The 25,279-nt window shown below is 44.0% G+C and overlaps 2 protein-coding genes across 2 annotated transcripts; both read right to left on the bottom strand.

The window, feature by feature from the left end:
- Positions 1-3,527: 3,527 nt before the first annotated feature.
- hspb9 (heat shock protein, alpha-crystallin-related, 9) lies at positions 3,528-5,028 on the bottom strand. The gene is made up of 2 exons (XM_068578980.1): positions 4,649-5,028; positions 3,528-4,167 (listed from the first exon to the last, which is right to left on the bottom strand). Exons 1-2 carry the CDS (start codon positions 4,870-4,872, stop codon positions 3,714-3,716), a joined length of 678 nt encoding a protein of 225 aa, XP_068435081.1. The 5' UTR covers positions 4,873-5,028; the 3' UTR covers positions 3,528-3,713.
- Positions 5,029-7,585: 2,557 nt separating this feature from the next.
- LOC137786411 (deleted in malignant brain tumors 1 protein) lies at positions 7,586-19,636 on the bottom strand. Its single transcript, XM_068578298.1, has 10 exons — positions 19,594-19,636; positions 18,846-19,182; positions 18,115-18,416; positions 16,176-16,490; positions 14,516-14,707; positions 13,638-13,952; positions 12,131-12,445; positions 9,165-9,287; positions 8,585-8,756; positions 7,586-7,637 (listed from the first exon to the last, which is right to left on the bottom strand). The coding sequence occupies exons 1-10, from the start codon at positions 19,634-19,636 to the stop codon at positions 7,586-7,588; spliced, it is 2,166 nt and encodes a 721-aa protein (XP_068434399.1).
- Positions 19,637-25,279: the final 5,643 nt, after the last annotated feature.

The raw sequence follows: 25,279 nt of genomic DNA on the forward strand, positions 1-25,279 counted from the left end.
AAAATCCCAAACCGACGAGAGCGAACAGACATGCAGACAGAAAGCACGGACGGTCTATGTTAGTCGCAGCTTTTACTTTCTTTTTTTTTCTTCACTCTTCGACTCTAATTTATTTTTTGAGGTTTTCTGAAATCGTCCCTCTGCAGCTTAGAGGAGGCACTGTGTAAAAAAAAAAATTTAAAAAAAAGACAACATATGGAAAAAAAAAAGACAAAAAAACAGCCAATAAGGACACATTGTGGGGCGGTGTGGGCAGCCGGGATGAAGGTTTTTTAATTTGTGTTATTTAAACGCCGGGTAGCAGGTTCAGTCGCCTGATTGGTTCTCGTCTGGTCCAATCGTAACCAAGTGACACAACGTGTTGGAAGCCGATTCAGTCACCTCACTTTGAACCGCAACTTCAACGCCACCGTTTTTTGTTTTCACCTGCCTCTGACCGCTAACATTACCCACAATCCTCAGCTCCGCCCTGCTGCTCCCCCCCCCCCCCCTTCCATGTGATTTCACCTCCTGAATCAAGGGGCACGACACCTGTAACCATGTAATTGTTTTGTTGATCTACCTCTTGGGGGGAAAAAAATAGGTAAATGTTTTTTGTTTTTTTTTCTTTTGTGAAAATGACACAAAAATTATAAAACAAAAAAAAAGTTGCTCGAAAGAAATATAGGTAAATGATTAACTGGGTAGCGGCATCTCCATATACTGTAGTGGATAGTCTATTAAAGGAAAAAAACTTTTACTTCTTCCAAAGATGATTTTCTTTTCTTTCTCAATTCTTAGTTGTTTATCAAATGATTATGAAATAATAATCTTAAAGGGGAGACAAAAACATGTTTGTTTCTTCCCCTCTTTAAAAATAAAAACCCAACATAAATGAGATTTTTAGTTGCATTTTCTTTTGTTTTATTGTGTTAAACTTACACATTTTAACTTCAAACTATTTTGTTTGACTTCTAATTTTTTGTTGTTGTTGATCTCTCTCTCTTTTTTTATGACAGCAGATTGTATCTCTTGTGTTTGGGTGCATTTAGTATTTTCTTTCTCTCTGTGAAAAAGCCTACATGAGTTAGAGCGCCCTGCGAGGACCTTCTTCACTGATCAAGGATCTACTTTCTCTTCTAATGAGTCGTTTGAAAAAGCAAAAGGACCTGTTGTTTTAGCTGACCGGCTCGCTGCGGGTGGAAGGAGGAAGGCCGCGTACCATTTCTGTCCGCGTGCGGCGGCGGCGGCCGGGCGAGTCTTCCTCCTTCCACCGGACGGCGGCTCAGGTCTTTACAGTATATGGACTTTCACCCTCTGCCTGCCTGATTCCTTTAGTCCTCATCAACACTTGTTTTAAACTCCTTGTAAACAAAACAGAGCATAGATATGAATGTGTTATTAAAAGATGAGAAAACGGATCTTCTCGCCTTCTTGTGGTCTTTGTGTACGTGTGTTTGGTCGTTCATTGACGCTTTCACGTGTTTCCTGACAATGAAAAGACTAATGACCTTATTTGGGCAAAGGAAGAGCCACCATCTCTCACAGCCTGGTCAGCTACAAACCCTTACATTGAGAAAAACAAAATAACAAACATCTGGAGACGCCCAAACACCTAAAGCAGAGCACCCTTAGTGGAAGGGGCGTTAGATGGCTTCAACCCTTTCTTAGTTCACAGAGGAACCTGCTGGCAGGATGTCAAATACGCCGCCTGCGTGACGGATATGAACCCAGTTTTATCTCGGAGGAGAATTGTGAAATTAAGATATGCAAATGAAGCAGATGTTTTTGGGAGATTCTGCTGGGTTAAAGTTTAGGTTTGTAATGTCTGTGTTTATTTCAATAGGACATCGTGATGCTCAGGTTTGGGGATAAAAGGTGTTTATTAGAGATTTTTATCCACCTCGCATAAGAGTATAATATATTATAATATATATTATACATTATAATATATATTAGGTGATGCTCTTACCATATGATCAATGCTTGGCAAGATGTATTATGAATCAAGAAGAATTGTAATCTCATGTCTGTGTAAAGTTCAAATGTACAATCAGGATGTCTGGTGTTTAGCACTTTGTAACATGTGATTTTTGTTGATAAAATGATCAAACTGGGAACTTGGGTGAGACAGAGGTTTGTAAAAAAAGTGTGTGACAAAAGGAGAAGCTGAGAAAAGAGGCAGAAGAAGTGGGGGCTTTGAGAGAAGCCCATTGCCCCCAGCAGCCTGCTGGGGGTCAAGAGGTCAGAAATATGACGAGTCAAGAGTTTATTCAGATGTTGTAGCAATACGTAGGTGTAGATTAGTTAATTATTCCTCTGCACTTTCAGTAGAGCCTCTATTTTCCCAAACCCTCAGTTTTCCTTCTCATGCTGCGTTCACATCAATCGCGTTGCAAATGTTAGTTCACTCTGCAGCCTTTCCTCCTCAGAGGCGAGTCGTCTCCTGAGTCACATGGTCCAGTTCTTCCGCTTCCTTCAGCTGCTGGCAGACGGCGGCCTCGTCGTCCGTCTGCAGCCGACAGTTTGTTGTCCTTGTTGAGGTCTGAGGCCAACTGGTTCACCTCCTCCGGCAGTGTGGACACAGACTAGTGGCTTCAATGTGGTTGCAGTGTGTTGGAGTGCAGGAAGTGAACTGCGTCGTCTTCGTCCTTCACTTCCTGCATTTCAGCACAAATCACCAGAAGACGTTCAGCTGATTGTTTTTTGTGCCGACAAGAGGACGCATCCAGGTCATTCGACTTACATGACGTCTGTAAGGCCTTTGCCAAAATACTATACCATGACTACTTTCTGACTTTTTTTTACAAACTGTAATATTACTTTTTGATGACTGAAAATGAAAAAAAAATATTCTGTGACTTTCCATGATTATTAATGGCTTTTATGACATACAATAAGATTTTTTGATTATTTTGTAAACATAACATATTAGATTTGTTTAAATATTGTACTATGGTCATTCTGACATACTATGCTCATGACATTTGTTGACCTTCATGACATTTGACTGTCTTTGTACAGTGAAATGCACACGGTGGCTGTCAGGTGGTCGTAACGTCCTTCTGCTCATGTCCGACAGATTCCTCCGTGCATCAAGCGGTGTCGTCCAGTGCCGACGCGTTTGGTTTATTGAGGTTTTTTAAAAGCTTGTCTTGGAGATTAATTCAATGCAATGGAGGTTGATGTGATTTTGTTTGCTCATAACATAAACAATGTTTATCATAAAACAAAAGGCAGCGTGGTATATTCTAAATAACAGCGTTGTGTTCGTAGTGGATCATTCACCCAGAAATCGTTTGACTGGTTTCAGAAGGACATTCAAATCAATACATCTGAATCATAACTATTTCCTACAAATCCAGAGCCACAGATGCTGCTGTCCCCTCTACAGTTTAACTTTGTTGAGCATCACAAACTAATTCCTCTATCGCCTCCATATTTCCTTCATGAGCGACACCAGCATGAAACTACCTGCATGTCTCAAGGATCTTGAGATCGTCTCTTCCTCTCCTCTTCTTTCACACCTTTGTACGAATAAAATATCATTTTCTGAAAATCAACACTTTATTTTTTTTCAACAGTTTATACAAATTGTCAATAATTATAAAATAAATATTCTCTTCAATTTGTAATGGTAAACTTAGCACATTATAGACAGTCTCGTAGTGGAAGTGTGCATGTGTGTGGGCATAACATTTATATATTTCATCCAGGTGTCAGTCATGTGTGCACTAGTCCTTCTGCTCCTCCGTCTCGTCCTTGGCGAGGGGAAACTCCAGCGATGACCTGAAGCGAACAGGCACCTCCTGCTCCTCACCGATTGGCCGCTTGGCCACAGGGGCGTGGATACGCAGCTGCCCATCGTCCATCAGGGAACAGGAGAGACCCGACAGATCCAGGTGAGGGGGGAGGTCGATCTTCTGGACGAATCCGCTTTGAGACGAGGCCGAGGAGCAGAAGGAGGCGCTGGAGGTGGACGAGGCGCACGACTGGCTTTCTTCTGCTCCGGCCTGCTTCATGAGCACCACCGCCAGGCTACGCCCCTCCAGTTTGACAGTGATGTCATTGGGGGCGTAACCGCGAGCGTCGAGGGTCACCAGGAGGTCATTGTTGTTTGCTGTGGCCAGCTGGGCTTCCCTGTGCAGCTCCGTGCTGGGAGTCTCCTTCTCCTTCGCGTCACCCAACCTGAGAAGGAAGCAGATTGGAGATCAGCTGCTTGACTCCACTGGTGTCTGAGGCCGGTTTCCAACCTGCGTTGAATCAGACTGGTTCGACCGTACGTTTCATTTGGGAAAATCCGACCACATCAATTTTACTTCTAGACCCCTGAGAGTGAGTGCTCTTGGACCGGTCATACATTAATCCCAGAGCCATGAGAGTGAGGTGGGAGTGGGATCCATCCTCGTTCTAACCCGACTAGAGGTCGGCACGTTTGAGCCAAAAGGCTCCTGTAGCCAGGTGTGCTTTGCATGCTGGGAAAGCAGGAATCAAAAGCTGCTTCAGCTGCCCGGAGAGTGAATCAGGGATTTCACTCGAAGGAACGAACGTAGTGAAAAGGCATCGTCTTCCCCAACACATCCACTGGTTCAAGGCCAACCAGCCTCAGGTTTGAAAACGCCGTTTCACAAAGCTCATCAGGTAGAACCACGACATGCAAAGTACAAACCTCATCAAAGTGGAGGGGATGAGGGGAAACTGGCTGAATTTCAGCAGATGGGGCCGATCGTGAATCCCCCCCAGAAGGCCGTCGGCCACTTTGGTTCTCTGGTTGAAGAAGTCTTGCTGCAGTGAGGAGAGGGCCTTGTGACCCAGCGGCCACAGCAGCCGGTCCTGGCTGAAGAAAGGGTCGTCGGCGAACAAGCCGGTCAAGGCTGCATGCTGGGACATCATGGCGGCGGCGGTTCTGGACAGAAGCTTGACTTGCAACCTTGCTGAGCGTCGGCTATCTCGTTGCAGACTCCCTCTCTCGGACTTGAAGTCTCTCGTCTTTGGTGAAGTGTGAGAACCGAGAGCTTCCAGAGTTTCTTCTCCTGGTTATTCTTCTGTTTGGTGGTTTGGGACATTGCAACGGACTCCCCTCCTTTATATACCCCAGCTCTCCGGCTCCGTCCCACCCACCAGGCTATTTACACCCCATGAGCTCACAGCTGTTTGTTAGTGTGTGCCAGCGAGGTCAGGAATGCCCTGCAACTCATCAGAAGGCTAAAGACAGCTCATGGTCATATCCTGTCTGCGTTGTGTTCACACTGCATCTGAGATTTGCGTCCTAATTTATGCTGCTGATACAGATTTGTAAAGTGTGTGAGGAGCAAAAAGATGAGCTCATTGCTCATTTTTCATGCAGCGTCACAATATCTGGGTTGCTAACAAAAGAAGTGACGGTGAAATGACTGTCGTTGGCACTTTGTTCAACACAAACGTTGCTGTTGAAAGCAAAGAAGAGGAAATGAAACTGAACCTCAGTCCCTTCAGGCCGACGGGTCTGAGGTACAGTGAGCTCATTGGTTTGAAAAAAAAAGATGACACAGTTTTAAAAAGATCCTGCCTAGTAATGGTTTTGAAGTTAGAAGTTATTGGTTTTGTAGAATTAAACATGTTTCTTGTTTAGTTTTGAAGATATTTCCTTTATTTCTAATTACCTCAGGCTACACTTCTAAGGTCATTTCATAATATTGAACTTTTAGAGTGTAAAGTCAGAGATGTTCTCGAGTTTTTTGTGAATTAGGAACCTTTAGAAAATGACAGTTTATATGTTGAGAAAGACGAAGAGTTTTCTGTCGAGAGAATACAGGAAAAGGCAGAAACAGGGACCAAAGAGCTGGAAGGCCTCTCTGGTGGTATTGTTGGGTTTGCAGCTCATTGAGGGACGAATGGCAATAATACAGCTTTCACAAACACTTGATGTTCAGTAAGAAACCCAAAACATTAAATATAATCACTGTTTATTTGATCATAACTTAGTTCCAGCTCAAAATACCTACGGGAGAACAAATAACCTTTAAAATGCAATGAACGGGTTGAAATAGAATTATTTGTTCTGATGTTGAATCTGACCACCAGATCTTTATGTTAATGTAAAATAAATACATATTTAAGAAAATGTGAGCGGCCCTAAAATCCAAATTACTGATAGATTAAAGTTTATTGAACTACGAAATCACAAGAAAACAACCTGTTTTATTCAGGTCATTGACCAACCAAAGGAACATTAATAATGTATTTCGCCGAATGCAGATTTCTAATAGTCACCCACAGCTAGAATGATATTTTTTTTAAATGAAACAAAATAACTACTAAGAGTTATTCATTGAGAAATTGTAGCTTCACCGTGTTGAAATGCGCAGCAGTGGTGTGCTGCCACAACAGATGGTCCATCTTTCACAATCATTGTGGCTCAAACAAATTGTAAACATCCATTTTTCACATGTTCAAGAGATAACTTGAAGACCAAGAATCCGACTTCGGCAGCTGTTCAGAACGAAGCGTGCGGACCGGCGATGTGAACAAAGCCAGTCTTGTCTCAGGTTACGGGGCGTCTTCACTGCCTCCTCCACGATGAGCTCACAGCGCTATTATTTCCCAGAGTAAGTCCGCATGTGTGTGAAGCAAGCGTGCTAACGTTACAAGGAACTTGTGTCATATCTGTTTCATCTCTATTTGTGGCTGTAGCGGCGTAAACTCTGTAAAACTGCCTCCACGCCATTGGCTCAATCGGTGAACTGGCTCTCATGTGATTGGCTGCATCGTTGTGGTATTTTCTCACTTCTGCTTCTCCCTGTATGCCAAGACAAAGTATGTGTATTATTCTGATATTCTGATATGTGGTGAACCGTATTAGTTTTAATCTCTGAGATTTAAAAAAAAGGCTGTTAACGTGTGATCCACCAAGTGTCGAAATTTTAAGCTTTTGAACTGTTGCTGTATGGAGTAGGTGTTCAAAAAGATTTGAATAAACACAATTGGATTGAAGTTGGATGAATTAAGTAAGCATCAGACTGGGAAAAAAGAAGGAAAGTAACATTTAAGTCATCCGGAGGACCACAGTAAAAATAAACAAGCGTGTCAATGAACCAAGGGATGCCAGGGACGTAAATAGAAAGGGAGATTCAAGATGGCTGCCGATTCCTCAGCTCTAAACTACTGGACTATTTTTAAGCCGCCGAGCGTAGCCTTGTCATTATTTATGGTTGTATGAGATCATCCAGTTTAAGATGTCCCCCCTAATCCCCCACCGCACTTTGGTCACCTGGGTTATGTGTGTGTATGCAAATAGTCAAGAAAACCTCCAAAAACCATTAGGAAATTTATTTGAAAACAATATAAAGGGGTATATTCTTCAAAGATTAGCCTTTAAAACATAAAAATAGTCATAAACAATTCATTTATATATGTGATTAAATTCATAAACAAACCAACAAACTACGGTAAGTATACTAAACAACCACAAAACTAAAAGCAATCTAACTAGATCAGATCAAGTATAACCTAAATGAGCACATATCTATAAAAATTAAACAACACAACTTATGCTCGGGTTTCGGGTGAAAGGCCAGATCAAGAGCGATAACACACATGGGGCTTGACCGGGCTCAGCCCTAAACGTCTACATGGAGCCTCCGCCCTGTGGGTCCACCGGGATGGGCACTGGACCCAGGCTGGGTATCACACCGGGGATCAACTGCTCAGCCTCACCGAGAAAGTTTATTCAAAGCTGCTGGAACGGAGGCTACGACAGATGGCCGGACCCCACATCCAGAGGGAGCGATGCAGATGCCGTCCTTTGAACAGTGGACCAGTTCTTTCTGTTGGTGGAGGCCAACGTGAGAGTGTCCCATCGAGTCTACGTGTGTTTTGTTGACTTGGAGAAAGTTTATGACCATGTTCTCCGTGGAATCCTGATATGCGGTACGGGGGATGACCAGGGACAACCTTATCATCGTTGTTTAGGATTTTCATGGACACAAAGCTCTCAGTTTACCTTTAAACCCTCACCTGTGGTCATGAGCTTTGGGGGGTGACGGAAACAATGAGATTGTAGATACAAGTGGCCGGAAGGAGCTTCTTTCGTGAGGAGGCTGGGCTCAGGCTTAGAGACAGAATGACAATCATCCAGAGGGAGACGGAGTCGAGCCGCTGAGCCTCCTCATCGAAAGGGGCCAGCTGAGGTGGTTTGGGCATTTGATCTGGAGGCGTCCTGGACGTCCAACCTATTAGGAGGAAGAGACCGGAAAAGACCATCTATCTTGTATCAGCTGGAGCTGGAACACGTTGCGGAGGCGACTGGAATAAATCATTAATTTTATTATAATTGTGTGTTTGTATGTATTATATACATATTAAATGGGCCACCCCTACAGGAATTTGGTTACAAACTATAAGAATATAGTCTGGCATATCAAAATAATGATAAATTGATGACTAGCCAATTTTCCTGAAATTGTAGCGTGATCTCTTAAGCCACAGTTTCTTCAGCAGTATTAGACAATCAACATCTCAAAGGTTTTGATAAAGATCCTCATGTTCTCCATGCATGTCCAGGCTTAGGTCATCACGTTGCTGGAGTACAATTTCATGAACAGCTTCACCACGATCCTGGTCTTGCCCTGTCCATCTCTCTGGATCCTTATCAACATCACTCTCCTCTTCCTCCGCTCTCCCTGCTTCCTCTTTGAGTTTCTTCTTGCTGTTCGCTGGATTTATGTTCTCGTAGACATTTGCCGGGTCCTCACACGCGTCCTCAGACGTGTTATAGTCATTGCTGAGTCTGACAGTCACTGCAACACACAAGCACAAGCACCAGGACGACACGTCTCATGAGTGTCAGAGGGAATTCTTTGCAAGCATTCAAACACATGGACGTGAAACATGAACAGCTACAGTTCAGCGTAGCAGTCAAGTCAAGCAAAGACTCCATCGCAAATTAGCAACCTTATTTTGCTAAACACGCTTTTCATTTTTTCCTCTGCCTCTTTACCAGTGAAGAATTATGAAAGGCTGCTTTGGCAATTAAAAATAAAGGTTTTGACAGCATCTTGTGTCTAAGTTCAAGAGGCTTGCTACACAGCATGAAGACCCATTCACACTGCACCGCATTAAACACACGGGAAATGTCCTCTGATAATAAAAGACCCGTGCGAATAAGGCTTTCTTATTTTCATGTAGTTGTCCTGGTGAGCACACACATTGATTTTGGTCGAGGGCAACGGGCTGCTCGGCTCGTCTCTTTCTCTTGCAGACCAGGCAGACGACCACCAAAACCACCAAAACCAGCAGGACCAGCAGCCGCAGCAGCAGACCCACGATAACTAGTGGAGAAACCACAGGCACTAGGGGAGGAAAATGTGAACAGTTAATTTCATTAATAAACCACCACTATGAACAAATCAACTGCTATCTTGTCAGAGAAGACGCTTTGGAGCTTCCTGTGTTAGTTATTCAGAGACGAGGTCCCTCTTCAAGAACGGGCTTTAAGGATCTTAAGCATGACAAACATGAAAGTATGACATCGTGGTAAAGATCGGTCTTGCTCGCCAGAGAGAAGATAGCTCACTTCAACCAAATTGACTGTGCATACAAATAATAATGTTACTTTTTTATTTCTATTTGCTTTAAAAGGTACTCAATACACTTTACATGGCAAAGGAGGTTAACGTCTGCAGATCTGAGGTTGCGGGTGGGAGCATGTCGAGCATGAACTGGATTATTTGCTGTTTGGGGAGGTTGCTGTTGGTGGATGTGCCAAACAGGATGATGTTTTAGTACTCCAGTCGATGAGGGCGTGGATCAGTGTTTCAGTGACTGAAGAGGAGAGGGGAGGGGGCGGAGACGGCCGATGTTTTTAAAATGAAAGAAGGCGTTTTTCGTGACGTGCTCGACGTGGCATTCAAAGGAGATGTTTGGATCACAGATGACGCCAAGTTAATGCCATGGAAGCAGGAAAAGTGGTGCCATCCATGCAGAGGAAGAAGTTGTTGTGGGATTTGTTGAGTGATTTGGGGTCTTTTATTTGGGATTTGTCGCTGTTGAGTTTAAGGAAGTTGGCTAGCATCCAGGTCTTCATATCTGTGAGGCAGTTGGTGATGGTGGAGTGGGTCGTGGTGTGATGGAGTTGGTAGAGATGTGGAGCTGTGTGTCAGTGGCGTAGCAATGACAGTGGAGACCGTGGTGGCGTATGATGTTGCCAAGGGGGAATGAAGAGGAGGAGGCCTGGTACTGAACCTTGGGGGACACCGTGAGGGACTAGGGCTGTGTCAGACTTGGATCTATTGATGATCATGAACTGTTGGCGGTCAGAGAGGTATGACTTGAACCAGGATGGGAGAGCAAGGTGGAGGTTGATGGTGTCAAAGGTTTCACTAAGGTAGGATGAGAATGTTGAGAGAGGGGTCATCAGAGGAGAGGAGGAGGTCATTGGTGACTTTGATTAGGGCTGTTTTTGTGTGTCTGAATCAGGATTGACATTGTTCGTACAGTTGGTTAGTTTTTAAGTTGGTTGGCAACCATGCACTCCAGTATTTTGGACAGAAAAGGGAGATTAGAGATGGGTCTAGTTTTTGGGGTCGGCAGGGTCCAGGCCAGGCTTTTTGAGGATGGGTGTGACTGAGGTCAGTTTGAGAATGGGGAAGTGAGTTGAATAACAACAAGTTGAGATGAACAGTTATGTGCCGAGTGCTAAAATTGGGTGTAACTTCCTACTTCTACTACGAACGGAAGTGGCCGACCAGAAGACCACGGTTCATGTGTGCATCATAGCGGAATAGCTTTTGTGACTTTAAAGTGACCAACATTACAAAAGACAACCATCTTTTGAAAACCAATCCCTTCTAGGGTGGGAAGACTGTTGATTGTTGTATAGATCTGTAAATAATAGCTTGTTTTATGAAGAAAAAACACAAATGTCACAGATGTGTGCAAATGTGCCCCAATGCAAATTTTGGAGGCCTCATCTGAATTTTCACTTCATCAAAGTCAACCTTTTGCAGAGAGAATGTCCACATATTGTGCTTTGTGTGTGAGTTGGACCTCGGCGGACCTGAAACTTCTTAATTAACTCTTAACAAGTAACATGTGTAGACTGATATTTACACATCTGAACACAATCTCACATGTGTGGCCTTTTATTATAACACAACGTTATTCAAATAGTCGATGAGAGACATAAAATGTATGCAGTAGCGATGTGTATGGGTAAATGTAAGTACTATAGCCTGACCAATACATACAATAAAGTGCTTGATTTTTAAAAATGGTATTGGGCCAATGTAAATTGTGTTTAACATACCCTTAATCTCAGGAAATTTGAAAATAAAATCATAAATAATCCATCTCAAACAAGCTAATAAAGACACTGCACTGCAAGCTTCAACAGCTAAAATGTACAAACCATATACCTGCCATAAACTAATGATTGATATTTCTAATTTGCAACAATATAAACAGAACAAAACAGATCTTACACCGCTAGATAATATAATATGGAGCAAAATTATTATCAGACTTGTATAAAATATATATATGGGTTAAAATGTTTTTGTTGTTTGAAGTACATTAATACTCATTGTGATGGTGGTGATGGCAATAATAACATCACAGCGCCTCATTGTATCATTAGTATTTGATCTTCTCTCTCCTTGTCACTTCTCAGCCTACATTTGCTACTTGTCCAACAGGCCTTTACTGCTCGCTGGTGTGTTTCCTCCCACTTCCCTTATCTGTCCCGGTTACACCAACCCTTTCTGAAGCTACAAGGAACATCACGAAATAAACTCCCCATGCCTGCTGGCCTAACAATACTTCATACAGCGCTGGAGTCCCCGTTCCACTCCTATTAAGGTTTCTCAGTGGTACATTAAGAAAAACAAGTTTGACTCCCGAGCAGATAATTAGGATAAAGCGCACTAACTAGTCCTTTAACCCCAACTCGTGGCCGTTGGTCCAGCCTCGTTTGAAAATCTACATAGTTTGTATGCTGACAACAATAGTATCCAACATGCCTTCTACAACCTACATCTTCTATTCAACACAAACAAAACAAAATGGATGGTTTTGTTTGTGTTACACTTACCACAAACTAACGGGTTAGAGTTCACAAGACAGGAGTTGTTAAAAAAAAACAGAAAAGGTCACATTCCTCCAAAGGTTTTCTCACCTGAACAGATCACACCAGCGTCCTCATTGTGTTCACAGTTGTGTGTCCCAAATCCTCTGTGCTGACACTCAGTGAGAGAGCTTTCATTTCCTGAACAGTGCACATCATCTAGCCAGATCTGACCGGTTCCTGCACCAAACTGGGCCGGTAGAGGATCTCTCAGGGCTGTACCACAGTCCAAGTGTCTGCACACTACATCAGCATCCTCTAAGTCCCACTCGTCATCACATACTGTTCCCCAGACACCTTTGTAAGAGATTTCAACTCTTCCAGAGCAGTGAGTAGCTCCAGGCCCAACTACTCTGATCTGAGGACCTATCAGAAACACAAGACACAACATAACAAATAACTCTGAAGTTATTTACACCAGTGGTGGGCCGCCAGGGCCTTCTAAGCCTTCTCTGAAGGTCTAAACATAATCACAAAGTTATAGCTATTTCATCATTAAAATATATATATATATATATATATATATATATATATATATATATATATATATATATATATATATATATATATATATATATATATAATTAGAAGTAAAAACTATTTTATAATGTAATTGTTTTTCACAAATACACTACATGTATTATAGTATTTTTTGCCTATTAGCTTATTCTCTCATGTCCCAGCTGCCTTCATCTGTTCCTCTGCTCCTTCAGGCCTCTTGCATGGCTTCTTGGGAGTTGTTTAACAACATTTTTTATACAATCACATTTCACTTCTCTTCCTCTATTTAAGAGCAGCCTGGTTAAAATACATGGAAGAGCCTTCTGGAGACCCTGGACGTGTGATTGGTCACAGGGCCCCGCGTGACCATTAACAAGCGCTGTGATTCGTCAGTGGGGCACCTTGACTTCTGTCTACCAGAAAACTACCTGGCTGAACTCAGTAGGAAGGAAGGAGTACGTTGTTGGAACATATTTAGAGAAGCAATATGTATACTTTATGTGGTGAGTGAAATGCTGCCTTTGTAACTAATTTTATTACATGTACAGTCGTATTTAATCATACACAGCGCTGCTGCTGCTGGTCAGACTGGGCCGCACCTCCGCCCACCATGGTGCAGCAGCTGCTAGAGATTTGTGTGTGTGTGTGTGTGTGTGTGTGTGTGTGTGTGTGTGTGTGTGTGTGTGCAGGTTTTTTATGTTGTTGGATTGTTTTGTTATTACTAAATGTGACTATTTGGTGGTTATTTGGACAACATGCATTGTTGATGACCCGACGGGTTTGGGCTGGTGAAGTCAGTCAGTCAGGATGCACAACATCGCGCGGCGAGCACTGCGTAATGGGACAATTGCTCCGTAATAGTGATATTGTGCTCTATTTGCAACGTGGCTTTGTGGGTTAGGCGCCGCGCATTGTTCAACTGCACAGAGTCACACAGACAGTATATCAAACACAAACAAAAAAATGTCTTTCTATGCAATAAAGTTGAAGTCATGGGGTGTTTAGCAACATTTAAAAAAATACAGAAAAGGTCACATTCCTCCAAAGGTTTTCTCACCTGAACAGATCACACCAGCGTCCTCATTGTGTCCACAGTTGTGTGTCCCAAATCCTCTGTGCTGACACTCAGTGAGAGAGCTTTCATTTCCTGAACAATGCACATCATCTAGCCAGATCTGACCGGTTCCTGCACCAAACTGGGCCGGCAGAGGATCTCTCAGGGCCGTACCACAGCCCAAGTGTCTGCACACTACATCAGCATCCTCTAAGTCCCACTCGTCATCACATACTGTTCCCCAGACACCGTTGTAAGAGATTTCAACTCTTCCAGAGCAGTGAGTAGCTCCAGGCCCAACTACTCTGACCTGAGGACCTATCAGAAACACAAGACACAACATAACAAATAACTCTAAAGTTATTTACACATTAATATGAAATAAAAAAGACAGTATTTTTTTACCACGTTCCCTTTTAACCATGTTGATGAGTTTTACGTTAGTGATGGTTGTGATATGTTACATTTTTTAACTTAGTTTACGCATTTATTTCAAGACCAACCATGGTGTCTCGCTGATTTTGATATTCCCTTTGGAACAAATTGAGGGTACGGTGCTTTGCTCTGTTGGTTCAGATCACACTGTTAAACAGCTTGTGTAGTGACCATTTCCAGGCCCGCCACTGACTCACACTGACAGTATATCAAACACAAACAAAAAAAAAACCCTCTTTCTATGCATTAAAGTTGAGTTTATGGGGTGTTTAGCAACATTAAAAAAAACAGAAAAGGTCACATTCCTCCAAAGGTTTTCTCACCTGAACAGATCACACCAGCGTCCTCATTGTGTCCACAGTTGTGTGTCCCAAATCCTCTGTGCTGACACTCAGTGAGGGAGCTTTCATTTCCTGAACAGTGCACATCACCTAGCCAGATCTGACCGGTTCCTGCACCAAACTGGGCCGGCAGAGGATCTCTCAGGGCTGTACCACAGTCCAAGTGTCTGCACACTACATCAGCATCCTTTAAGTCCCACTCGTCATCACATACTGTTCCCCAGACACCGTTGTAAGAGATTTCAACTCTTCCAGAGCAGTGAGTAGCTCCAGGCCCAACTACTCTGATCTGACCATCTATCAGAAACACAAGACACAACATAACAAATAACTCTGAAGTTATTTACACCAGTGGTGGGCCGTCAGGGCCTTCTAAGCCTTCTCTGAAGGTCTAAACATAATCACAAAGTTATAGCTATTTCATCATTAAAATATATATATATATATATATATATATATATATATATATATATATATATATATATATATATATATATATATATATAATTAGAAGTAAAAACTATTTTATAATGTAATTGTTTTTCACAAATACACTACATGTATTATAGTATTTTTTGCCTATTAGCTTATTCTCTCATGTCCCAGCTGCCTTCATCTGTTCCTCTGCTCCTTCAGGCCTCTTGCATGGCTTCTTGGGAGTTGTTTAACAACATTTTTTATACAATCACATTTCACTTCTCTTCCTCTATTTAAGAGCAGCCTGGTTAAAATACATGGAAGAGCCTTCTGGAGACCCTGGACGTGTGATTGGTCACAGGGCCCCGCGTGACCATTAACAAGCTCTGTGATTGGTCAGTGGGGCACCTTGACTTCTGTCTACCAGAAAACTAGCTGGCTGAACTCAGTAGGAAGGAAGGAGTACGTTGTTGGAACATATTTAGAGAAGCAATATGTATACTTTATGACTGAAGGAGTAGACTTGGTGGTGGATTAACTGTCAACGTCTTTCTCATGGAGGACGTTTCCGGAAAGGCTAGAAACTTCTAGCTTCAACCGAGAACCAACAAGCTAGCTTGCTGGTGGATTATGACTTGCTTGTGTACTGATGACGCCTTTCACACAGAGGATTACGGAAATGTGGTGAGTGAAACGCTGGCTATGTAACTTATTTTATGTGTTTATTTTATGTGCACTTATGTGTATTTAATCATACACAGCGTTGCTGCTGCTGCTGGTCAGACTGGTCCGCACCTCCACCCACCATGGTGCAGCAGCTGCTGGAGGTGTGTGTGTGTGTGTGTGTGTGTGTGTGTGTGTGTGTGTGTGTGTACAGGTTTTTAATGTTGTTGGCTAGTTTTGTTATTACTAAATGTGACTGTTTGGTGGTTATTTGGACAACATGCATTGTTGATGACCCGACGGGTTTGGGCTGGTGAAGTCAGTCAGTCAGGATGCACAACATCGCGAGGCGAGCACTGCGTAATGGGACAATTGGTCCACAGAGTGGCCGCGCCATTTTCTCTTGTCAAAGTGGTTAAAAGCTTCGCAGGTCGGTCCACACATCTCGTGTGACCTCCTCCATGCCCGTGATAGTGAGATCGTGCTGCGTTGGACAAGAGGTCAGAGCAAAGTGGCTTTGTTGGTTAGGCGCCACACATTGTTCAACTGTACAGAGTCATACAGACAGTATATCAAACACAAACAAAAAAAACATTTTTCTATGCAGTAAAGTTGAAGTCATGTGGTGTTTAGCAACATTTAAAAAAATACAGAAAAGGTCACATTCCTCCAAAGGTTTTCTCACCTGAACAGATCACACCAGCGTCCTCATTGTGTCCACAGTTGTGTGTCCCAAATCCTCTGTGCTGACACTCAGTGAGAGAGCTTTCATTTCCTGAACAGTGCACATCATCTAGCCAGATCTGACCGGTTCCTGCACCAAACTGGGCCGGTAGAGGATCTCTCAGGGCCGTACCACAGTCCAAGTGTCTGCACACTACATCAGCATCCTCTAAGTCCCACTCGTCATTACATACTGTTCCCCAGACACCGTTGTAAGAGATTTCAACTCTTCCAGAGCAGTGAGTAGCTCCAGGCCCAACTACTCTGATCTGACCATCTATCAGAAACACAAGACACAACATAACAAATAACTTTGAAGATATTTACACCAGTGGTGGGCCGTCAGGGCCTTCTAAGCCTTCTCTGAAGGTCTAAACACAATCACAAAGGCTGTGTCTATTACCGGACATTTGAGTACTTCGAGCACTGACTTTCAGTGCTTAGGCGCCACACTGACAAAACCAGCAGAATTCACTGAAAGTACCCGGATGCCGCATTGAAAACGGTCAAGAAATGCAGTGTAAATCGATGGACACTACTTGCCCTAAGAGGGCGCCATCTTGGCTACGTAGCGGATGAGAAGGAGCCCTTTCACCAGCTTTTCATTCATTTATTTATATCCTCCTGCTGCGATTGTGGAGGTGTTGCAGTTTCCACGTGGGGTGAAGAAAGGGGTAAACAAGGGACAAGAAGAGGACAAGAAGTGCGGTCATTTGGTCAGTTTTAGTTTCACGGGTATCGCGAGCTGATTTGCGTCCGTCACTTCCGCCAATTGGTTAACGTAGGTGTTCCATTTGATACAGCGCGTATCAGCGACCGAGTGCACTACAGATGTTAGTGCACTGTATTGCAGTGTACTTCGTAAAGTGTTCGGTAATAGACACAGTCAAAGTTATAACTATTTTATCATAAAAAAAGAAAAAAGTATAATTAGCAGTTATAACTATTTTATAATGTAATTGTTTTTCACAAATACACTACATGTATTATAGTATTTTTTGCCTATTAGCTTATTCTCTCATGTCCCAGCTGCCTTCATCTGTTCCTCTGCTCCTTCAGGCCTCTTGCATGGCTTCTTGGGAGTTGTTTAACAACATTTTTTATACAATCACATTTCACTTCTCTTCCTCTATTTAAGAGCAGCCTGGTTAAAATACATGGAAGAGCCTTCTGGAGACCCTGGACGTGTGATTGGTCACAGGGCCCCGCGTGACCATTAACAAGCGCTGTGATTGGTCAGTGGGGCACCTTGACTTCTGTCTACCAGAAAACTAGCTGGCTGAACTCAGTAGGAAGGAAGGAGTACGTTGTTGGAACATATTTAGAGAAGCAATATGTATACTTTATGTGGTGAGTGAAATGCTGCCTTTGTAACTAATTTTATTACATGTACAGTCGTATTTAATCATACACAGCGCTGCTGCTGCTGGTCAGACTGGGCCGCACCTCCGCCCACCATGGTGCAGCAGCTGCTAGAGATTTGTGTGTGTGTGTGTGTGTGTGTGTGCAGGTTTTTTATTATTTTATTATTTTATTATTATTATTTATTATTAGTTTTGTTATTACTAAATGTGACTGTTTGGTGGTTATTTGGACAACATGCATTGTTGATGACCCGATGGGTTTGGGCTGGTGAAGTCAGTCAGTCAGGATGCACAACATCGCGCGGCGAGCACTGCGTAATGGGACAATTGCTCCGTAATAGTGATATTATGCTGCGTTTGCAACGTGGCTTTGTGGGTTAGGCGCCGCGCATTGTTCAACTGCACAGAGTCACACAGACAGTATATCAAACACAAACAAAAAAATGTCTTTCTATGCAATAAAGTTGAAGTCATGGGGTGTTTAGCAACATTTAAAAAAATACAGAAAAGGTCACATTCCTCCAAAGGTTTTCTCACCTGAACAGATCACACCAGCGTCCTCATTGTGTCCACAGTTGTGTGTCCCAAATCCTCTGTGCTGACACTCAGTGAGAGAGCTTTCATTTCCTGAACAGTGCACATCATCTAGCCAGATCTGACCGGTTCCTGCACCAAACTGGGCCGGTAGAGGATCTCTCAGGGCTGTACCACAGTCCAAGTGTCTGCACACTACATCAGCATCCTCTAAGTCCCACTCGTCATCACATACTGTTCCCCAGACACCGTTGTAAGAGATTTCAACTCTTCCAGAGCAGTGAGTAGCTCCAGGCCCAACTACTCTGACCTGAGGACCTATCAGAAACACAAGACACAACATAACAAATAACTCTAAAGTTATTTACACATTAATATGAAATAAAAAAGACAGTATTTTTTTACCACGTTCCCTTTTAACCATGTTGATGAGTTTTACGTTAGTGATGGTTGTGCTATGTTACATTTTTTAACTTAGTTTACGCATTTATTTCAAGACCAACCATGGTGTCTCGCTGATTTTGATATTCCCTTTGGAACAAATTGAGGGTACGGTGCTTTGCTCTGTTGGTTCAGATCACACTGATAAAAAGCTTGTGTAGTGACCATTTCCAGGCCCGCCACTGACTCACACTGACAGTATATCAAACACAAACAAAAAAACCCCTCTTTCTATGCATTAAAGTTGAGTTTATGGGGTGTTTAGCAACATTAAAAAAAACAGAAAAGGTCACATTCCTCCAAAGGTTTTCTCACCTGAACAGATCACACCAGCGTCCTCATTGTGTTCACAGTTGTGTGTCCCAAATCCTCTGTGCTGACACTCAGTGAGGGAGCTTTCATTTCCTGAACAGTGCACATCATCTAGCCAGATCTGACCGGTTCCTGCACCAAACTGGGCCGGTAGAGGATCTCTCAGGGCCGTACCACAGCCCAAGTGTCTGCACACTACATCAGCATCCTTTAAGTCCCACTCGTCATCACATACTGTTCCCCAGACACCGTTGTAAGAGATTTCAACTCTTCCAGAGCAGTGAGTAGCTCCAGGCCCAACTACTCTGACCTGACCATCTATCAGAAACACAAGACACAACATAACAAATAACTGAAGTTATTTATAAAGAATATAAACTAAAAACTGTTTATATATATATATATATATATATATATATATATATATATATATATATATATATATATATATATATATATATATCATGCATCACACTGTAGAACTGACTGACCTGTAGCAGATAAAGTTGAGGTCAAGAGAAAAGAGGCTAGAGAGAAGAGAAACAATGGTTTGGCACATTACATTCAGCAAGCTGAAAAGTTGTGTTTTGGGTTCCCTTGATAATTCAAATAAAGTGATTAAAATAAAAGAGCTTTGAACAGAAAATGTAATCTTAAGAGACTTCATATTCATACTAAATAGTAAAAAAAACATCTTTCCAAATACAATAGTAAATATACGTATCTTACCAATGGCCAAGTAACAAAGGTTTCTCTGTTGTATGATCCCCATGGCTTAAACATTTATCAGTGACAGAGCAGATGACAGAACACTGAAGTTAAAACCGCGATACAAAAACCTTCCCACCGCTGCTTCCTCTTAATTTTTTTGTCATTCCTTTCAGACAAAACTAGAGTGCAAAAACTGAGAACCTGAATGTGCATGTATTCTGTAGCTGGTGGAGGGAAAGATGAACCATTATCCCATACTTGCTCTAAAAGAAACCTTTAAAAGTATTGTAGTATATAGCAGCAGTAGTGGTAGTAGGACGTTTACTTGCATATGAAAGAAATGTAACGTTACTACTTTGGGTTATGTAAAGATCCAGCTCTGCCGTGCCCAGTGCAGTTGACTAACCTAATACAGCCAACCAGATACTTTTCACAACAACCTTGAAATGATGAACTTGTATACATGCTTTTTGCATACAATTTTTATAAAGAGCTACTCAAACTGCTACGCATTAAGTCAGAACGTGTCTGACTTAATGCAAAGAATACGAACACAGGTCTTACTGCAGACGTACAGAGGCCGGATAGCGTATTGCAACAAGTCCATACTTCCGCAGAACCCCCCACAAAAAAGCCAGAGGTACTCGGTCGAAAACCTTCTCCTAGTCGAGAAAGCAAATGTAGACTGGTTGAGAAAACTCTTAGGAAAATGGGAACCACCGACATTAAAGAGTTAGCCAAGACAGCCCAACAATGTCCAGCGCTTTCAGCCTCTCAGGGCGGATCTCATCCACCCGCGGCGCCTTGCCAGCAGGGCTGTAGTGGAGGGTAAACGCACGTAAACGCCGTTTACGCACCTCTGAAATTTTGGAAAAAGCGTTTACCCTCCTCTGAGTGGCGTTTATGCACCTCAAAGTTCCATGCGCCTTGTATTCTTCCGTTGGAATAATAACGTTTATAATCGTGTGCTTGTGTTATTGTTTTCTTGCTTTTCCGCTGAATTTAAGCATTTTTGAATTTCTAAACTCTGCGGAGGAAAAGGGGTGGTGTGAAGCCAGTAACGGGGCCGGTCTGAAGACCGCTTGCCAGAAGGGTCAGTGTACGTTTTGTTCGTTTGTTTTGGGTTCGGTCTTCTCAAGGGGCCGATCACACCAGACGCGACTCTAAAAAACGCGTCGCGATCAAAACCATTGATTCTCTATGGTACGGCGCACCTTTCATGCGCGCTTTTTAAACGCTGCGCAGCGCGTTTTTCTAGCGTTTTTTCTAGCGTTTAAAAGTTTGTATATTCTCAACTTCAGCTGCAGCTGACACTGACGTGAAATCAAACGAGCGGAAAGAGCCACGGGACACAACATCTGGTTTTCAAAGTAATGACTGATAGGGATGTGTTCGGAACATTTCAGACCACATCCAAACAACTTAACTGTACTGGTCGTATAGAAATGTTTTAATATGTCAAACACAAGCGTACGATAGTTCTTAATCTAGCAATTTTCTTGTTGTGTTGTGTTGACACACTTTTCTTTACTGTTTTCTTTAAATTCAATAAACTACAAACACATGTATTGACTGTCATTGATTGCATATGACTTTTTTAACTGAAAGCATAATGCAATATAACCAGGACAGCCTTACAGAGTCGCGATGCTTTGTGTTGCGTTGCTACGCATCGCGTAGCAACGCAGACCTGTATGACCAGACCTGTATGATCACAAAATTCATAGTTTACCCACCTCTAATTTTACCACTACACTACTGCTTGCCACCAAAGAGCTTTTGGACTACCTTAGCGGCCTCCGCCAAGAATATGGGTATGACCCCCCCCAAGTCTTCAGGTGCTGCCTTCTATCCAGGGGACATGTTGGGCAGGTTTAGGAGTTCCTCAAAGTGCTCTTTTTACGGCCAACCCGTCACATACTAACACTTGGTCAAGACCCCTTGGTGGGTCATACTGCTACCTGAACTATGTTCGTGAACACATGAAAGCAACAAAACCACTTTAGGATTAGGTTTAGGAAAAAGTTAAAATTTCTCGATGACCATGGACACCAGTGAGGACAGTTTAGTTGCGATTGATGCGTTTCAGGGCTGAAAAGTATCTGCTTGACAGTGGCATCCGATATTGGGATCATCACCGCGACAAAAGGCCCGTAACCCTCCGTGAGGAAGGCGTTGTCAGTAAGTCAGTTTCTCTTCCTTCAGCCATTGAATGTTAAAAACACTACACCAAGCATCCATCCATCCATCCATTTTCCGCCGCTTTTCCGGGGTCGGGTCGCGGTGGCAGCACACCCAGCAGACCAACCCAGGCTTCCCTCTCACCTGCAACATTTTCCAGCTCGTTCTGGGGGACCCCAAGGCGTTCCCAGGCCAGCCGGGAGATATAATCCCTCCAGCGTGTCCTAGGTCTTCCCCGGGGCCTCTTCCCAGTTGGACGTGCCTGGAAAACCTCTAATGTGAGGCGTCCAGGAGGCATCCGGATTAGATGCCCAAACCACCTCAGCTGACTCCTTTCGATACGGAGCAGCGGCTCGACTCCAAGCTCCCTCCTGATGTCCGAGCTCCTTACCCTATCTCTAAGGCTGAGCCCGGCCACCCTACGGAAGAAGCTCATTTCGGCCGCTTGTATTCGCGACCTCGTTCTTTCGGTCACGACCCAGAGTTCGTGACCATAGGTGAGGGTTGGAACGTAGACCGACCAGTAAATGGAGACGGGCCGGTACAGCGCCTGTTTTACTGCTGCAGCCGCACCGATCCGCCTGTCGATCTCCCGCTCCACCTTACCCTCACTCGTGAACAAGACCCAGAGGTACTTGAACTCCTTCGCTTGGGGCAGGCATGTTGTCCCCACCTGGAGGGAGCAATCCACGGGTTTCCGGCAGAGAACCATGGCCTCAGATTTGGAGGTGCTAACTCTCATCCTTGCCGCTTCACACTCGGATGCAAAACGCCCCAGCGAATGCCGGAGGTCACGGTCCGAGGAAGCAAACAGGACCACATCATCTGCAAACAGCATAGAGGCGATCCAGAGGCCCACGAACCGGATTTCCTCCGCCCCCCGGCTGCGCCTAGAAATCCTGTCCGTGAAAGTCACGAACAAGACCGGTGATAAAGGGCAGCCCTGGCGGAGGCCAACACCCACCGGGAACGTGTCTGACTTACTACCGAAGACACGAACGCAACTCCTACTGCAGGCGTACAGAGACCGGATAGACCGTGCCAACGGATCCGGCACCCCGTACTCCCGCAGCGCCCCCCACAGAACCCCCCGAGGGACCCGGTCGAAAGCCTTCTCCAAGTCCAGAAAGCACATGTAGACTGGTTGGGCAAACTCCCAAGACCCCTCCAGTAGTCCCGCAAGGGTAAAGAGCTGGTCCACTGTTCCACGACCGGGACGGAATCCGCACTGCTCCTGGAGTCTCCTTTCCAGCACCCTGGCATAAGCTTTTCCCGGGAGGCTGAGCAGTGTGATACCACGATAGTTTGAGCACACTCTCCGGTTCCCCTTCTTGAAGATGGGAACCACCACCCCGGTCTGCCAGTCCATAGGCACTGTTCCCAACCCCTATGTGACACTGAAAAGGCGTGTCAGCCGAGGCAGCCCAGCAATGTCCAGCGCTTTCAGCATCTCATGGCGGATCTCATCCACCCCCGGCGCCTTGCCACCAAGGAGCTCACCTCCCCCGCTGAGAACAGCCTGGGGTAGACCCTGCTTTCCCTTCCTGATCCGTCGGATGGTTTACCAGAACCTCTTTGAGGCCAACCGAAAGTCCTTCTCCATGGCCTCCCCGAACTCTTCCCATGCCCGAGTTTTAGCATCCGCGACCGCCGCAGCTGCAGCCCTCTCGGCCTGCCGGTACCCGTCAGCTGCTTCAGGAGACCCCAGGGCCAACCAAGCCCCAAAGGCCTCCTTCTTCAGCTTGACGGCTTCCCTCACCCCCGGTGTCCACCACCGGGTTCTCGGGTTACCGCCGCGACAGGCACCGACGACCTTCCGACCACAACTCCTGGCGGCCGCTTCCACAATAGAGGCTTTGAACAAGGTCCACTTGGATTCCATGTCCCCAACCTCCCTCAGGATGCGTGAAAAGTTCTTCCGAAGGTGGGAGTTGAAGATCTTCCGGACAGGATCCTCAGCCAGACGTTCCCAGTTCACCCTAACGACACGTTTGGGCTTGCCAGGTCTTTCCTGCCATTTCCCTCGCCATCTGATCCAACTCACCACCAGGTGGTGATCAGTTGACAGCTCTGCTCCTCTCTTCACCCGAGTGTCCAAGACATACAGCCGCAGATCAGATGATACGATTACAAGCAAGAAACTAAAAATATCGTAAATTCTCTTCCATTTCAACCTGAACTCTTCTACTACTGAGTTCTGCTTAAACTAAAGATCTGATTGTTTGAAGACTATGACAATCAACGATAACGTCCCCATGTACTTTAATCTTGCAAAGGCTCCCTAGTTCAGGACTCTCTTCTTCCAAAGAGACAGAGATGAAATCTGATTGGATGAAAGCTCCCATGTTAGCATATTTTCTAATTGCACAACTCCTGTCTTCATCTGTTCAAAAATACTTATAATTCATGTAGTAAATTTAAATGATAAAGTAGCTATAACGTTGTGATTCTGTTTAGGCCAGCAGAGAAGGCCTAGCTGGCCCTGACGGCCCACCACTGTGGGAATGCACACAGGCTGAAAAGTGGCCCTTTTAATTTCAAATTTTTCATTTGAAAGGGTAGAAAGAGAGAGGCTCGAACGACCCAACAAGTGACAGGGGCGCAGAGTGCCCCACGGGACACAGGACCACAGTCAGGGGAGAAGTACCTCCTGGTTTTAATTATGGAGTTAGACTCTTTTACCCAACCTCAAAACCAACACACACGGCTTGGTTCTCGAGAGAGGGACTCCCTTCTTTATCCTATGCAATCAGCTGTTTTAAACTACATTGCTGAGGGCAATGGCTTTCTCCCAGCCCCCACTTCTTCTGCCTCTTTTCTCAACTTCTCCTTTTTGACCCTCCAGTTTTTTACAAACCTCTATCTCGCCCAAGTTCCCAATTTGATATTTTATCAAAGAAATATCACATAATGTTACAAAGTACTAAACACCAGACATCCTGATTGTACATTTGATTGTACACTGTTTACGGGTACAATTCGCTGCATAGGTTTTGGAGCCTGTGATGAACTCAAAATGAAGTGCCAAAAGGAAACCTGCTACCACTTCCACTGGCTCCCAGTGCCCATTAGGGATTGGTTTTTGATGCCTGGCTTAAGGCTGCATTTTGTAACTCTCAGCACCACATCAAAAATGCAATGTAATTTGTTGACTTAAATTTGCTGCCTTTGCTGTAAATTGTTAATACACAGGTAATGCTGCGAGCCTATCTGTTGTAGTATCCAGCACCAGCCACTAGAGGCCCTCACAGTACAGGTATTTAATGAAAAGAGCCAGTCCACTCCACCATAATCCCAATAACAGGATGTTTTTTTTTTCAGGTACAGCATGGACTCCATCTTTTATACAATGTCATTTATTCTTGTCATCCAGTTTGTTTCAAACAAGCCCGGAGTGTAAAAAGATGTTTTCTCTTGCAAAAGGGTAGAAAATAAAACGTGAAAGGTTTCCTAATACAACCGAGGCTTTTCATAAAGAGAGTGTGCACAGTCATCTGTGCCCACGGAGCCATACTGACAGCTC

The sequence above is a fragment of the Clinocottus analis genome, unplaced genomic scaffold (genome assembly GCF_023055335.1).
Source record: "Clinocottus analis isolate CAN_PGR_092001 unplaced genomic scaffold, fCliAna1.0.p SCAF_16, whole genome shotgun sequence".
NCBI classification, from domain to species: Eukaryota; Metazoa; Chordata; class Actinopteri; order Perciformes; family Cottidae; genus Clinocottus; species Clinocottus analis.

Coding starts and splice junctions, on each gene's coding strand:
- hspb9 (XM_068578980.1), bottom strand. CDS start 4,872: ATGATGTCCCAGCATGCAGCCTTGACCGGCTTGTTCGCCGACGACCCT. Junction 4,168..4,648: donor ATCCCCTCCACTTTGATGAG/GTTTGTACTTTG, acceptor CTTCCTTCTCAG/GTTGGGTGACGCGAAGGAGA.
- LOC137786411 (XM_068578298.1), bottom strand. CDS start 19,636: ATGGGGATCATACAACAGAGAAACCTTTGTTACTTGGCCATTG. Junction 18,417..18,845: donor GAGAAAACCTTTGGAGGAAT/GTGACCTTTTCT, acceptor TCCTCAGGTCAG/AGTAGTTGGGCCTGGAGCTA. Junction 16,491..18,114: donor CGCTGGTGTGATCTGTTCAG/GTGAGAAAACCT, acceptor TGTTTCTGATAG/ATGGTCAGATCAGAGTAGTT.